This window comes from Sciurus carolinensis, chromosome 3 (assembly GCF_902686445.1).
Source record: "Sciurus carolinensis chromosome 3, mSciCar1.2, whole genome shotgun sequence".
NCBI lineage: Eukaryota > Metazoa > Chordata > Mammalia > Rodentia > Sciuridae > Sciurus > Sciurus carolinensis.
The window spans coordinates 122,400,190-122,413,697 of NC_062215.1; the positions used below are offsets into that span (position 1 = coordinate 122,400,190).

Below are 13,508 nucleotides of genomic sequence, written 5' to 3' on the forward strand. Positions count from 1 at the left end.
TAAAAAACTTAAACAAAATAGAGGTATTGTGTCCGTCTACAACTAAAGGTATTTTTAAAAAATTGAATAATACCACAAATTGCTATAATTTTAGGACAAAATGAATAAAAATAGGTCAATGATTATGTAATAAGTAATGCTCATGACTATAGCAACTTGCTGAGAGTAAATGATCTCTTTTCTCATTACTATAATTAAATACTATTAGTGATTCCAAAATAATTATAAACACAAAAAGTGTCTTCTCATGACAAAAATGTCCATAAAACCCCATACTCTGTTTCCTAAAATTTTATTACTGGATACTAGTTTTACAATAAATTTAAGAATTAAGAAATAAAAACTTTACACAGTCGATCAACCTCTTGTGGACAGAGGTAGTCTATGGAATTGGGTTTGAGAAATGTAGACACATCCTTCCCTCTTCCTCTCTTGCTAATCCTAGACACTGCTATTTACCACATTCTCATCCAAAGCCCTCACCTCCTCAGGGCTTGGTAAGAAAGCATTGTCTATATGCATCTTCTATTTCAGTCCTCTGGAAGAAGCATAGTGACAGCTTTACTATTTTGTTAAGCTAAAATACCACACAGGATCCCAAGGAATTTGGATCCACTGTCAAGTTGATTTAACAATTGCTTCTAGTGTTAAGAGGAAAACTTTGTCAGTATTGATTAAGGTGGTAATGAAAAGTAGTTCTTCAGATCAATCATCTGCAAAGTAAGGGGCAAGATAGCTAACTACAATGTGAGCAGAGGGACTCTTCTGTGGTTAGAAAAGAAGGGATTCCATGCACATCTTACCCCTCCCCAGTCCTTCCTTCAAGGGACACAATCATTTCAAAATCCCTTTGGGGATTATAAATCCCTTTGGGGATCTTTCCCTCTACCAGTATCTTCTTATGACATCCTGAGCATGTTGCTGACCCCAGAATCATTTCCATGTTGAAGTCCAAATGATAATGTTTTTCTTTTTGTAGACCTGGCCAAAGGACAGTGGATGACCTGGAGATTATCTACGAAGAGCTCCTTCATATTAAAGCCTTATCCCATCTTTCTACCACAGTAAGTTGTATTTTAGTCAAGCTGGTCAGAGGCACTTTGGTTAGATGCTCTGCTAGGACTAGATCCTCGCCTGGGGAGCCCCTGCATATGGAGGTGCGGTGCAGGCAATGGAGGCTTTGTAACCTCATTAAGGGAAGACCCCTTCTTTCTTCCTGTACTTCAGATACCCAGCATGCCCCTTTTCTGACTTCTTCAGTCTTAGTGTAATTGAGAAGTCGTAGGTGGTCTCTTTTTCCTCAAACCCTTGGTGCCAGGGCGCTTTGAAAAATTCCCAGGTCTCCAGGTTCTTAGGGAGCTAGACCTATCATTGAGATCATAATTTGGAATTTTTTAAATGATTGGAATTCTAGCTAGGCAGCTAGGAGTAACCTAGAATTTTGGCTTGGAATATACATCTGTTTGCTTAATTATTCAACTTTATGAAACTGATTTTTTTTTTTCAGCATGTTTGCAGTGATGCATTATGTGTGATGCAGAAAAGAGCCTGGAACAGCAAGAGAAGCATAGGATGTTGTAGATGACTCACCTCTTTGCCCAAGGCAAAAGATAGGTGTGTCCATGTGGGATGTTTTAAAGTTTGCAAGGAGCTTGTCCAGGAGCTTTTCCAGTATGACTTGGCTGTAAATAGTTCTTGTACAATCTCTGAGAACCTAGCAGCCAATCTAGTGAAAGTAGTTCTGAATGAGACTAGAAACCGGTGAGGTGACATACAACTGTGAGGGAAACAGGGAGCTAGTCAACATTGTACCCACAAAGAGCAAAGTTCTTCTCCCCAAAAAACCCCAAACCTGGTCTTTCCACGTTTTCTTTTTCTTCTAGGTGAAACGGGAGTTAGCAGGTGTTCTCATTTTTGAGTCTCATGCCAAAGGAGGAACCGTCTGTAAGTGACAGCTGTAATGGAATACTGGGCCTGACTCACCTTCTCCAACACTTGCCATGAAAGCCTGATGCAGACCACCGCCCCCCGCCACACACACAATCCCAGTTTGACTTGACAGGATGTCACATGGCACTTACGTTTTTCTGACCTGTGGCAGTTAATCTGAAGTATGGTGGTTTTCTGCACCCAACTGAGCAGCGGTTGCCAGCTGGAGTCCTCATTGCCTGCCCTACTGGCTCAAGATGATGTTTAAAACGGTTGGGGTGAGGTCGTGCTCTTCAGGCAGGGCCCTGGCCACTCTCTCTCACAGCGACCTCACTTTACTTTATGACTTCAGAAGAATTAATCTGTTTCTCGAAATTGCTAGACGCAATCATATTTAAGCTATCATGTTGTGTTTCTTCTCTCCCTTCCACGGTAGGCTCCAAGCCTGAAAGAATTTCTTTGCCCCAAATATGGATGCAGTGTTAATATATAGCTTCTCTCCAGAATTCAAGTGGTATTTTTAGTTCTGTGATCATATTTGCAAGCAAGAAATTGAAATTTGATATTAAATAGATGTGAAAAATATTATTACACAGGCATTTCCCATTAGTCCTACAAATCTTTCTTTTTTATTTTTATTGAAATATTTTGTTTTAGTTGTAGATGGACACCATACTTTATTTTATTTATTTATTTTTATGTGGTGCTCAGGATCAAACCCACTGCCTTACAAATGCTAGGCAAGCACTCTACCACTGAGCCACAACCCCAGCCCCAAAATCCCTCTTGAAGAACAGAGGTTAATGATCTAGTGACCAGGAGATGCCACCTTCTCTTATCTCTCTTGCAGAATCATAAGGCATGTCAGCGTGCTGAAGCTTCTCAGAGGTTCTGTAATAAAGAAAAATGATCACCATCTTTAAACCTAGTAGAACATTGAGCATTTTTTAATTAACAACAATTATATTTCCAAGAGACTTATTTTGGAAAATCTTGCTCTTTCTTCATGCTGTATTCTGATAGTCAAATAAGCAGGGAATGGAAAAGGTCCTAAAAATTATATCTCAGATTGTTTCAGGACTGGGAGTATAGCTCAGTGGTAAATCTCATGCTTAGTAGGTGCAAGGCCCAGGGTTTAGTCCCCAGCACTGCAAAAAAAGGCCTCATTTTCAGTCATCCAAAGTGGTATTTCTGACACTAATATCAATCTCAGTAAGAATGTTCTTTCTTTACAAGTTATGGTTCACCTTAATATTTTTTTATTTTTGTGGTCACTGATGACTTACAATGGCTCTTTAATTCCAACTTACTAATTGCTTAGATCATGAAATCTTTCAAGGTTTCAAAGAAAAAAGAGCATATTTCAAATACTGATTTAATCTTTATCAAACACTCCCATTATACCACACTTTTTTCATATTTTCTAAAAAATAAAAAAAAAATTCATATTTTCTAAAAAAATTCAATTCCAGTTGAGGGCCTCTGGTTCCCTCCTGTATCCTGTTCTTTCCCTTCTGAGTGTAATTTCTACCTTGACTGTAGTGGTTATCTTTCCAACTCATTTTTTTAAAAATATATGTAGATATATATCTATAAACAAGATGTAGTGCTGATTTTCATGTTTTCAAACTTCACATTACTGGTCAGATTACTTTTAAAAGCCGTTTTCTATGGCATAATGTTTTGATGAATTGCGGAAACATGCATTCCTTTAAGAATCGGATTGCTGGCAAATTGATATCTGGTGAAAACCTGTCTTTCAGGGCACAGCAAGTAGTGCAGTGTTTCTCTTCCTTTCATGTTCTAGAGAAAGAAAAATAATATTCCACCTGAATAAGTATTTGCCAGTGATTTTTTTTTAATTTTATGTATGCGTAATTTGGGAGACTTAAAAATGATGATTTGATAAGCTGTAATTTGTATTGATGTGCTTCTATTCTTGTCATAAGTCTTTTCATCTTTTTGTGTCTAGTGTTTAACCAGGGGGAAGAAGGTACCTCCTGGTACATTATTCTAAAAGGATCAGTGAATGTAGTCATTTATGGCAAGGTATATATATATATTTTTTTTTCTTTTTAAAACTTTATTGTAATCCATTTGCTAGTGTGACCCTAAGTAGTAACAACATAGCGCTACAATTAAACTTGCAACAACATTGCATCTTCAACATCTACTCCAGGGAGAAAAAATCTTGCATCTTTAATCAAAAACTTTCTCAGTTATTATATTCAGAGTCATACTTTTGGGGACTCGTCTCCTTCTGTATTATAATATATGCATTTAAGTTAAGCCCTAGACCATCTCATTTAAAAGAAAAATTAAACTTGACAATTTAATTAGATAATGCCACTTTGGCTCACTAGGTACAGCCCATTTATATAGACAGTGTTTTAGGGGAGGGGGGTCTGGTGAGGGGTGGGTGGGTATTTACTCCATCTCACCTGAATGTCCTGCTCTCTCCAGGGTGTGGTCTGCACCCTGCATGAGGGAGATGACTTTGGCAAGTTAGCGCTAGTGAATGATGCCCCACGAGCTGCCTCCATCGTCTTACGAGAGGATAACTGTCATTTCTTAAGAGTCGACAAGGAGGATTTCAACCGGATCCTGAGGGTGAGTCCAAAACTGTCTGAGCGCTGCCCATTTTTCGCTTTTCCAGATAAGCAGATATCTCAGTTAAGTACTGTGCTGAATGGGTGCTCTAGGAACAAAGGACTCTGTTATGAAATGACTGCATTCTGGGGTCCAGAGGGGATATTCCAGAACAATGCAAACACAGGGTTCTACGCTGGACCAAATACCTCTGTACATGCCTGTACCGGCCATGACGGTAGATACCAATTGCCTTGGCAAAATGTCACAGTCCAAGAAGTTTCTCACTGTCATCCTAGGCGTCCTTTTATGTGTCCTTCCTCACCCCACTCTCCAACTCAGTGGCAAGCCTTCTGTCCCACATCTTCTTGTATCCTCGACCCTTCTAGTGTCCACCTGCTATGTTTTCCCAAATCTAAGCCTCTCTCATATCATCCCACTCTCTTGACTTGTTGAGTGAGTGCACATTAGTGGAAATTAAAGACAGTCGTGGTTACTCCAACAAAGCATTTTCATTTCAAGCACTTTATCTCAAATTGTTATAAACTAAAGGAGATTCAGACATTAGTCAGTAGAAGAATTGGGGTGGTAGAGGAAGCTGGGAATTGCACTTAGCGTGGCCCTGAAGATGAGCCCATTCTAAGCTTGTTAAGGTGTTTGTGAGAATAGAGGATGTTTAGAAGAAACAGTCCCTAAATGGTCCCCGATCTTTTCCTATCGTGCAGTCCCTGGTTCTTTGGAAGGGATGACCCAGCTTTGGCTGGTAGAGACCTGATTGTGGGTAATGGCAGTGTACCATTCTCCCTGGCCTCAATAGCCTGTGATCCTTCCATCCTACCTTGAGTTCACCTGGGAAGCTATTCTCTTTGGATGGCTCTGCTTTCTTCCCTTCTTTCCCTCCTCTGAGACAGCTATCCCTACACTGCCTGAAGCATTTGCCTCTGCCAGCAACATTTCTGACAACAAAGTTTGTTTTAAGAAAGCATCGTCTTGCTGGGCACAGGGGTGCCCACCTATAATCTCGGGGACTCAGAGGCTGAAGCAGAAGGATTGCAAGTTTGAGGCCAGCCTCAGCGATTTAGTGAGGCTCTGAGCAACTTAGTAGGACCCTGGGATGTGGCTCAGTGGTTGAGTGCCCCTGGGTTAAATCCCCAGTACCCCCCGCAAAAAAGCAAACATCATCTTAATACAAAGAAAGTTAGATTCATTTATACCATTGAACAACACAGGGAAAAATATCCCAAGGAATGTGATTTGGTTCTTATCTGATTTCTTTAAAGATGGAGCCCAAATGTTGAGGAAAAGCGCATTAAAAAATTAAAATCAATTATTTAAAATGATGTGGAAGTTTACAGATCAACTGTACTAACTCTTGGAAGTTTACACTCGGCCAAAAAATTCTTTGAAAGAGTCAGCTTAAGACCAAATCTCACTGGTATAATTTGTGATGTCATTTAAAATAACCGAAAAAGATTGTTAGCACATTTCAAATTGATTTTTTAAAAGTCTTTTGATTAGAGACAGTGGGGCCATTCCTAAGGAAACTAAATACACTCAGAAGAAAAGAGAACTTTGCTGAAGCTGAGTGCTGTTTGCCACATATTTTTATGAAGAATAAATACCTTTTTCCCCTGTCTCCCTGCTATACTGCTGTCTCTCAAAGGCTTCTCAGAGCATAGTCACATCACTCTGAACTCTGCTGTTTCTCTGAATCTGGTGTAAAAGCAGAGTTAAAAAAAAAAAAAAAAAAATGCCTCAAATCTCATCTGGTCCTCTCTCTGACCGTTTCAGCCCTTGACTTTGAAAATGACTTAATTTGTAGACGCAACAATTAGCATCACAAGCACCAAATGAGTTTCTGAAGCATTTGAAATTTTTTTCATTGTCTGAGTAAATGGCGGCATCTGTATGTGGTGTAATTTGTATTTGCAGGACGTTGAGGCGAACACAGTCAGACTTAAAGAACATGACCAAGATGTCTTGGTGCTGGAGAAGGTCCCAGCAGGGAGCAGAGCTTCTAATCAAGGAAACTCACAGCCTCAGCAAAAGTATGTTTGCATCCAACACTGTAATTGCCAGACTATGATTAACCTTTTCACATGGTATCATCATTTCTACAATAGCAAGTTCTCCTTTTTTGTGGAAGATGGCAGTGTATGTGTGACTTTTTTTTTCTCTCTATTGACTAATCACACATCTTGTGGAGTATAATGTATCCATTTCTGGCACTGCATTGAGCTTGGTGCTGCCTAGAGTCATGCTGGAAAGAATATTCTTCTACTCTAAAAACCTCTCTGTACACACTATTCAACTTAATAGCTTTGGAACAGAAGGCAAGGAGAGAACAATGGGAACAGGAACGCCAGGCAGCTTCAAGGATGCCAGCAGAGGTGACGAGAATCTCTGGTATTTGAATGTCAGATGTCGAATTTCTCAGGAAGTGTTTTCATCTTATTATCGGAATGAGCATTTGATGGAAACCCGGGTTTCAAATACAAAATATTCAGTTGATTGCAGCACAGAAACATCCATCCGGCCTCATTCATACTTATTCCTGCTGATGTCCAAAGGGAATTTGCTTCCTATTTCTCAGGTCTCCTGTTTAACTTGAGTCTTTTTTAGAATATCTGGTTTCCACTTCAGTTCTTACTTGCTACATAAAACTTTTCATCACCAACGTTTGAGCAGTAAGACACTCAAGTGAGAGCTGGGTCTGTAAGGAATCATAGCAAATTGCAGAATCTGGTTTTTTAAGATGGAGATTAATTTTAAATCTGAGTGCAATAAAAACACAAATTCTATAGCTAAAGAAATGTTACCAAAAAAAAAAAAATGTTAAAAGAGAATGCATCCCAAGGAATTTTCCTTAGTTGCCAAATAAGTGGGGATCCCTTCATTAGTACATTCATCACAACTGATGAATTTTTGTTATTTAGACGAAAAGCCCAAGACTCAGATATTTTCATCTGCATGAATCAATAGATTTGCAAAGAAGGCAGGAAAAAACATTATTAAATAACTATTGCATATTTTCCAGACTTTATCTAATTCTTATAACAACCTCTTTTAAAAGATGGAAAAATTTAAGCTCAGAGAAGCAAGTGACTTGTCCATGGTCTCAGAGTTTGCATGGGATAGCTTGAATTCAAGTTCATTTGACCAACTTCCACTCCTCTGTTCCTTCTGCCTCCCAGCTTACATAGCAAAACAGTACCATTGACCTTCTGTATCCACAGGTTCCACATTGCAACCCAGAATCAAAAATAATCAGGAAAAAATCTTATGCCTGAATACCAAACATTTACAGACATTTTCCCCCTTGTTGTGATTCCCTAAATAATACATTATTGCAACTATTTATATAACATTGATGGTCTATTAGGTAATATAGGTAATCTAGAGATGATTTTAAGTATGCTGTAGAATGTACATAGATTATATGCAAATGCTATGAAATTTTATATTGGGGATTTGAGCATCTTCGTATTTTGGTATCCATGGGGGGGATCCTGGAACCAATCCCCCACAAATACTGAGGGACAACTATATATAAATACTATATCTTCAACACTATATAGTAAATGTTGCAAAACCAATTTATTTCAAAAGGGTTGACTATATTTTTAAAAATCATCCTTTCACTTACAGAACTCTAAAATTACATCTAAATTTCTTTTTTATTTATTTTTTTACTATTATCAATTCTTGAAAATGTTGTACCCAAATGTTTTTAAGTTGTCCTTCCAGCCCACTGAGGAGGATGAGAAAGAAAAAAATTTTTTTTAATGTGAAGATTGGGGCTTCCCCTAAAGGTTTAGTACCCTTGTATGTAACTAGACAATTTCATAGTGGCTATCTGCATCCTTTAATGATGTCTAAGGAAAATCATGCCACCTGAAAAAGTAAGCCTTGAGAATTCTCCTTAACTTTGAAACATTTGATCAAGAGATGGATCCCCTGCCAAAATGTTGAAAGAGAATACATGCCAAGGAGTTTTCCTTGGTTGCCAAATAAGTGGGAATCCCTTTCTTCACCCCTTCATATCATGGGGAAGAATTAAGAGCATTTTCTTGTTACAACATCAAAATTCACGGTGTCCTCCAAACACAGGGTTGTTTTTTGTTTTTTGTTTTTAATGGCATCAAACTAGATTTGGGTCCCATCAGGGCTTATTTTCAGAATGGGAAAATGACCCTCAGTTACAGAGAGGATTTTGATTTTATAGGGTACAGTGAAGATGATGTAATCATTGGAAGCCATGTCCGTGCAGTTTTGACCGTCAGGGGCTAGTTGTACAGGTTAGAACTTTAATTTAGGAAGATAGTTGTAAAAAGGTTGAAACTCATTGTTGTCTGGGGAGATAAGAGTCCAGACCCTCAGGGATGGTACTCAAACCTTGCCCCTTGTTATTCATTGTGCCTCCATTTAGGACTAATTTGCCATGGGGGAAGGTCAAGATTTTAGGGCCCAGCATTCAGTATCTACCCCTTTCCCCAGGGCCCATTGTTATCAGAAAAGGATCTGCTGGGAGGTTAATCCTTGGCTAGTTTCCCCTCCCTCCTCCTGAACTGCACCTCTCTCCATCTTTCTTGGGGTGGAGGGGGGCTATCTTGGAATATTGTTTCCCATAACCCGTCAGACACCATGTGTTTTAAATTTATTTTAGAGCTGTATCTGAGTTTCCATTATATCTACTCTATTTGTGTACTGTCATCCAATCCAAATTTCTTACAGAATTAAAAGACCTGTGCATGTTCATAGTAATCCATTTAATACAGTGCCCTGAAGAATGAGAAGCTGTGTTCTCTTAAGGGGTTATTTTCCATGTCGAGTTTTCGTAAAGAGACCAAAGTTGAAAGGAGGGTCCATGTAAGTGAATTTTGGGTTGGTATTCTAAAATTTAATAACATGGCAGCAACCCTGTCTATGGACGAACCTAAAACTTAGGAAGCTTTAGGGTTCCTATTCTCCTTAGCAATTTTTTTTTTTTTAATTTGAAGAGAGTCACCAGTTTGGTTTTGACAATGTTGTTTTCCTGATTCACTTTTCCTCTGGGAAATCCACAATAGTTTATGTACACATTTAAAATTTCAAAACCACCTTACTCAACTCTGAGTATGACATTAAAATTTCAATGAGACAGTGTTTGTCATGATGGACACATTACATGAAGCCCTCAAACATTTGCTAAACCCAGAGTTTGTGGGTTTAGTAAGAAAGAAAGAATTTGAAATGACTGTTCATATTTAAGTTTATTGGGTTCCTTTCTCTTTAGATGATTTCTCATTGCTCACCTCCATCTTGACTGTGGGAAGAGTCTCTTTCCAGTCCCCCTCTCCCTGGCCTTTTTTTGTTGTTGTTCTAGTTGCAGGTAGAAGTTTCCTCATGTGCAGAGTTGGTATTGGAAAAAGCTTTTTCTCTCATACATTTAAAGCCTCACAGCTTGTATAATGTAACCAACTGGAGTGAGGCCTTTAACTTAACTGGAGTATCTCCTTCATGCAGTAAATGAACAAGAGTCATACTGCCTGGTCTCAAGTGGTCTTGACCTCACTTAAACAGAGGTCAAGCAGTAGGCGCCCGGCAGTGTCCAGCATGAAATCAAGCCATAAAGTGAGGTTTTAGTCAAACCAGAGCCACAAGATCACAGGCAGCTGAATCTGGCCAAAAGCTTCCAGGCCTTGCCCTTCAGAGCTCCCTGCACTATGGAAATGACAGCACCTATCAGCCTTCGGAGGAGCCTAGAAGAGGGGCTGGGCTGAAGCAGGCGAGGCAATCGCACCACAGGGGGGGCATCCTTGGGAACCAAGAAAGATGCTGTGGGATCTCCAGTTGGCCAGGTGGGCAATGCTAGGCCACTTTTTCTCTAGTGCGGTAAAAGGACATCTGAATTGACCCTCAGGCATTTGTTCTTTTTAGCCAGACATAATACTCTTGCTAAGAGATGTCTAAATGAGGAATACTAGACTGTGACCCCAACTTGCTATCAGAATTAAACTTTAGACAAGGAAACACATTCAAACTGAGAGGGGCAAATTAATAGCAGCAGTGACTCAATGGCAGATTGCTTTCCACATTCAGTTTTCATATTATGTCATGTATTTATACTCTTTTTAAAATAAGAATTATTTTTAAAACCAAGGGGGAAAAAAAAAGCTCTTTGGGGGAAAGTTTTTACATGGAGAATTTCCTGTTCAGAATGAGCTCCAGGCAGCTAGAGGTAGTCTCCATGCAAAGCATCTTGCTGTATAGGTAGAAAAGTGCCCTGAAATACATGCTTGTCCTCTGAAGCCAGGCAGACCAGGCTTACGTCAGGGATGACCCATTCACCACCTCCACAACCTTAGGCTGAATGCCCCGCCAACCCAGTAATTCTTCCACCTGCAAAACAGAATATTTAACTAGCAGGAGTAAACACGACAACCTTATTCAGTGCCCACTTAGTTGTGTGGGGCACAGTAAATGTTAGGCAAATGGGGAATGCTCTCTCCAACAGTTTCCTGATTAATGGAACCAGATGCTACTTCTCTTGCAGCTCATCTGTTGAGCACTATCAAACTTCACATATTCCACGAACAACTGGGTTGAGCAATGTTCTCCAACTGCAGCGAAAACATTTATAGATTGACTTCCCCTTTGCTCAAGTTCCCCCAACCCTCCTCTAGGTTCTAAAGCTAGATTTCCTAAAGATTGAATTCTCCAGCTTCCTTTTGGTCCTGTGCTGTCATTGAGCTGTAGGTGTCTTCCAGGTAGACTGCATTTGTTCCTTACTCCATCCAGGGTTGTTTTTTTCACATGCCCAAAGTTGTATGTTAACAGGCCTTGTCTAAAATTCTCAGGCAGAAGGTAAGGCCCTGAGACTTCCTACATTGGAGAGATTCTTGGGATCTCAACACAGTTCCGCGAAGGTCTCAAATAGGCAAAGAAAAGGTGTTGGTGAGGAGGCAAAGGAAGCAGGACTCTCCCAGAGCTGGATTCCACCCCTGCTTTCCAAGCGCAAGAGAATTTCTTTACATTGTTGCTTTTCTTTCCTGTTGTTTTGCCTTAAGTGAAAGGCCAAGCAGGAAAGCAAAGTCTGAATTTTCCAAGAGGAACATCCATGTCATCTTAATGTTATTTTGCCTACAGTTTTCATTCACTACTTGTCACCATCTGGACTTTGCCTTGAAACATCCCACATTCATTAAAAAAAAAAAAAAAAATCCTCTTACGTTGACTGGAGAGCACCCTGGATGGCTTTCCTAAAATAAAGACTTAATTCCCCACCAAAAATAATTTGTATATGACGTTAAAATAAATTATATAGATTTTCTGTTGTTGATTTATTTCCTTGTCATGGTGCTACTGGGGTTGGTTGGTTTGTTCATTGGTGTTTAGGGTTTTTTTTTTCCTCCTGTTTTATTATTAACTGCATTTCCAAAGCACATACCAGTGTACAGTTGAGAAAGACAGAGCATTCCAGAAATAGGCAGGGGAATCCAGTGTGGGACTGAAATTTTGCTAGGAGTCATCCATATATGGGTAACCTTGTTCACTGTCAATTCCCCTCACCAGTTCCCCTTGCCTGACCTGAGCTGTCCTGGGATTTACATGTTCCTTTTCATTTCCTTTGGAACAGGCTGAGGTTTCTCTGTTTCCAACCTCCTAGGAGTTTCCAGCCTGCTGGAGCTGCTCTCCAAGAAATTTACCTTAGTTCCATGTAGGCACAGAGGAACCATGTTTCTAATAACCTCTTCAGTTGGTGGTTTTTCTATTGTCTTTCTGTGTGACTTGGGCAGGGTACATGGTCTCTCTTATTGTACCGTCCACAAATAAAGTTCATATGGTTCCCTGGGATCTCAAAAAAAAAAAAAAATTTATATAAGTAAAAGCTTTTTTATTAATGATTACCCACTTTTGAAAATTTAATGACATTTTTATTTTTTACCTAGGTATACTGTGATGTCAGGGACACCTGAAAAAATTTTAGAGCATTTTCTAGAAACAATACGCCTCGAACCAGCTTTAAATGAAGCAACAGGTATGCACGCAGAACCGTTTTGTGTGTCTATTAAATCCATGCTAAACATTGTTTTTAAAAAATTTCTGAATTCATTCTCCTTCTTAATATGCATTGCCAAGGCAGTTTTAGGAAGGGGTAATGTGTATTAATATTTGGAGAGCATTCCTACGTGACACAGACAGAGTGCCTGACTGTCCTCGCGGATGACTCAGCTTCATTCATACACATTAGGAGTAGCTTTCCACACACATCTCTATGTTGTCATCCAATCCCTCCTTCCAACAATACCTATTAAGTTATAGTGTAAGACTTCCCTACCTCCATTTCTCTCTAAAAGAAGTTCAGAGATTTATCTAAAAAACTTAGTTCAAAATCCATTTCTATAATTGATCTTCACAACAATCCTAAAAGTATTTTGCTACTGACTTATTATTTCATCTCCTATTTATACTTTCTCGTTTTATAAACTGATTATCTGAGATTTTTTTTTTTTGTACAATGCATGAATTGGGAAGATAAATATAAAAGCCAGGATCCCTGGCTCCAGGCTTCTTCTGTTGTTGAGTGTCTTGTTGGGTAGGCACTAAGTTGGTGGCCTTGGGTGAGACCCAAGGATTACCTTCTTCCCTCAGAAAGCCTAAAATCACTGGAGGACATGAAGAAATGTGCACAGCACTCTTATATGAGGTGGAGTGTGGTCAGGACCTCGAGGGAAATTGTCATTGAAAATATAACTTTGAAGTAGCCCTGGAGAAAGACTGGTTACCAATAACTAGAGGTATAATAAAGGCTTCCAGTACTGATATAGAAAGGAAAGAGGTAGCAGTCTGATATGTGCTGTGCTCTATCATTACATAAGTGAGAAAAGAAAGTGAGTGTTGACCCAAAAGGAAGGTTCTGGAACATTTGAGACTATGACATCTAAGGAAGTGTTTTTACTACCCATAAAGAGCAAATACAACTCTTCCTCCATAAGAAGTAGGGAATG

General features: G+C 39.3%; 1 protein-coding gene across 11 annotated transcripts in view; it reads left to right on the forward strand.

Annotated features, from left to right (window-relative positions):
* The window catches only part of Rapgef4 (Rap guanine nucleotide exchange factor 4), a 279,641-nt gene that overhangs the window by 214,934 nt on the left and 51,199 nt on the right, over positions 1-13,508 (forward strand). For all 11 annotated transcript variants that reach the window (XM_047543020.1, XM_047543011.1, XM_047543009.1 and 8 more), the window contains 6 exons: positions 980-1,064; positions 1,884-1,944; positions 3,902-3,978; positions 4,393-4,539; positions 6,451-6,566; positions 12,450-12,538. In XM_047543020.1, coding sequence (XP_047398976.1) covers positions 980-1,064; positions 1,884-1,944; positions 3,902-3,978; positions 4,393-4,539; positions 6,451-6,566; positions 12,450-12,538 — 575 coding nt within the window. The remainder of the gene's footprint in view (positions 1-979; positions 1,065-1,883; positions 1,945-3,901; positions 3,979-4,392; positions 4,540-6,450; positions 6,567-12,449; positions 12,539-13,508) is intronic.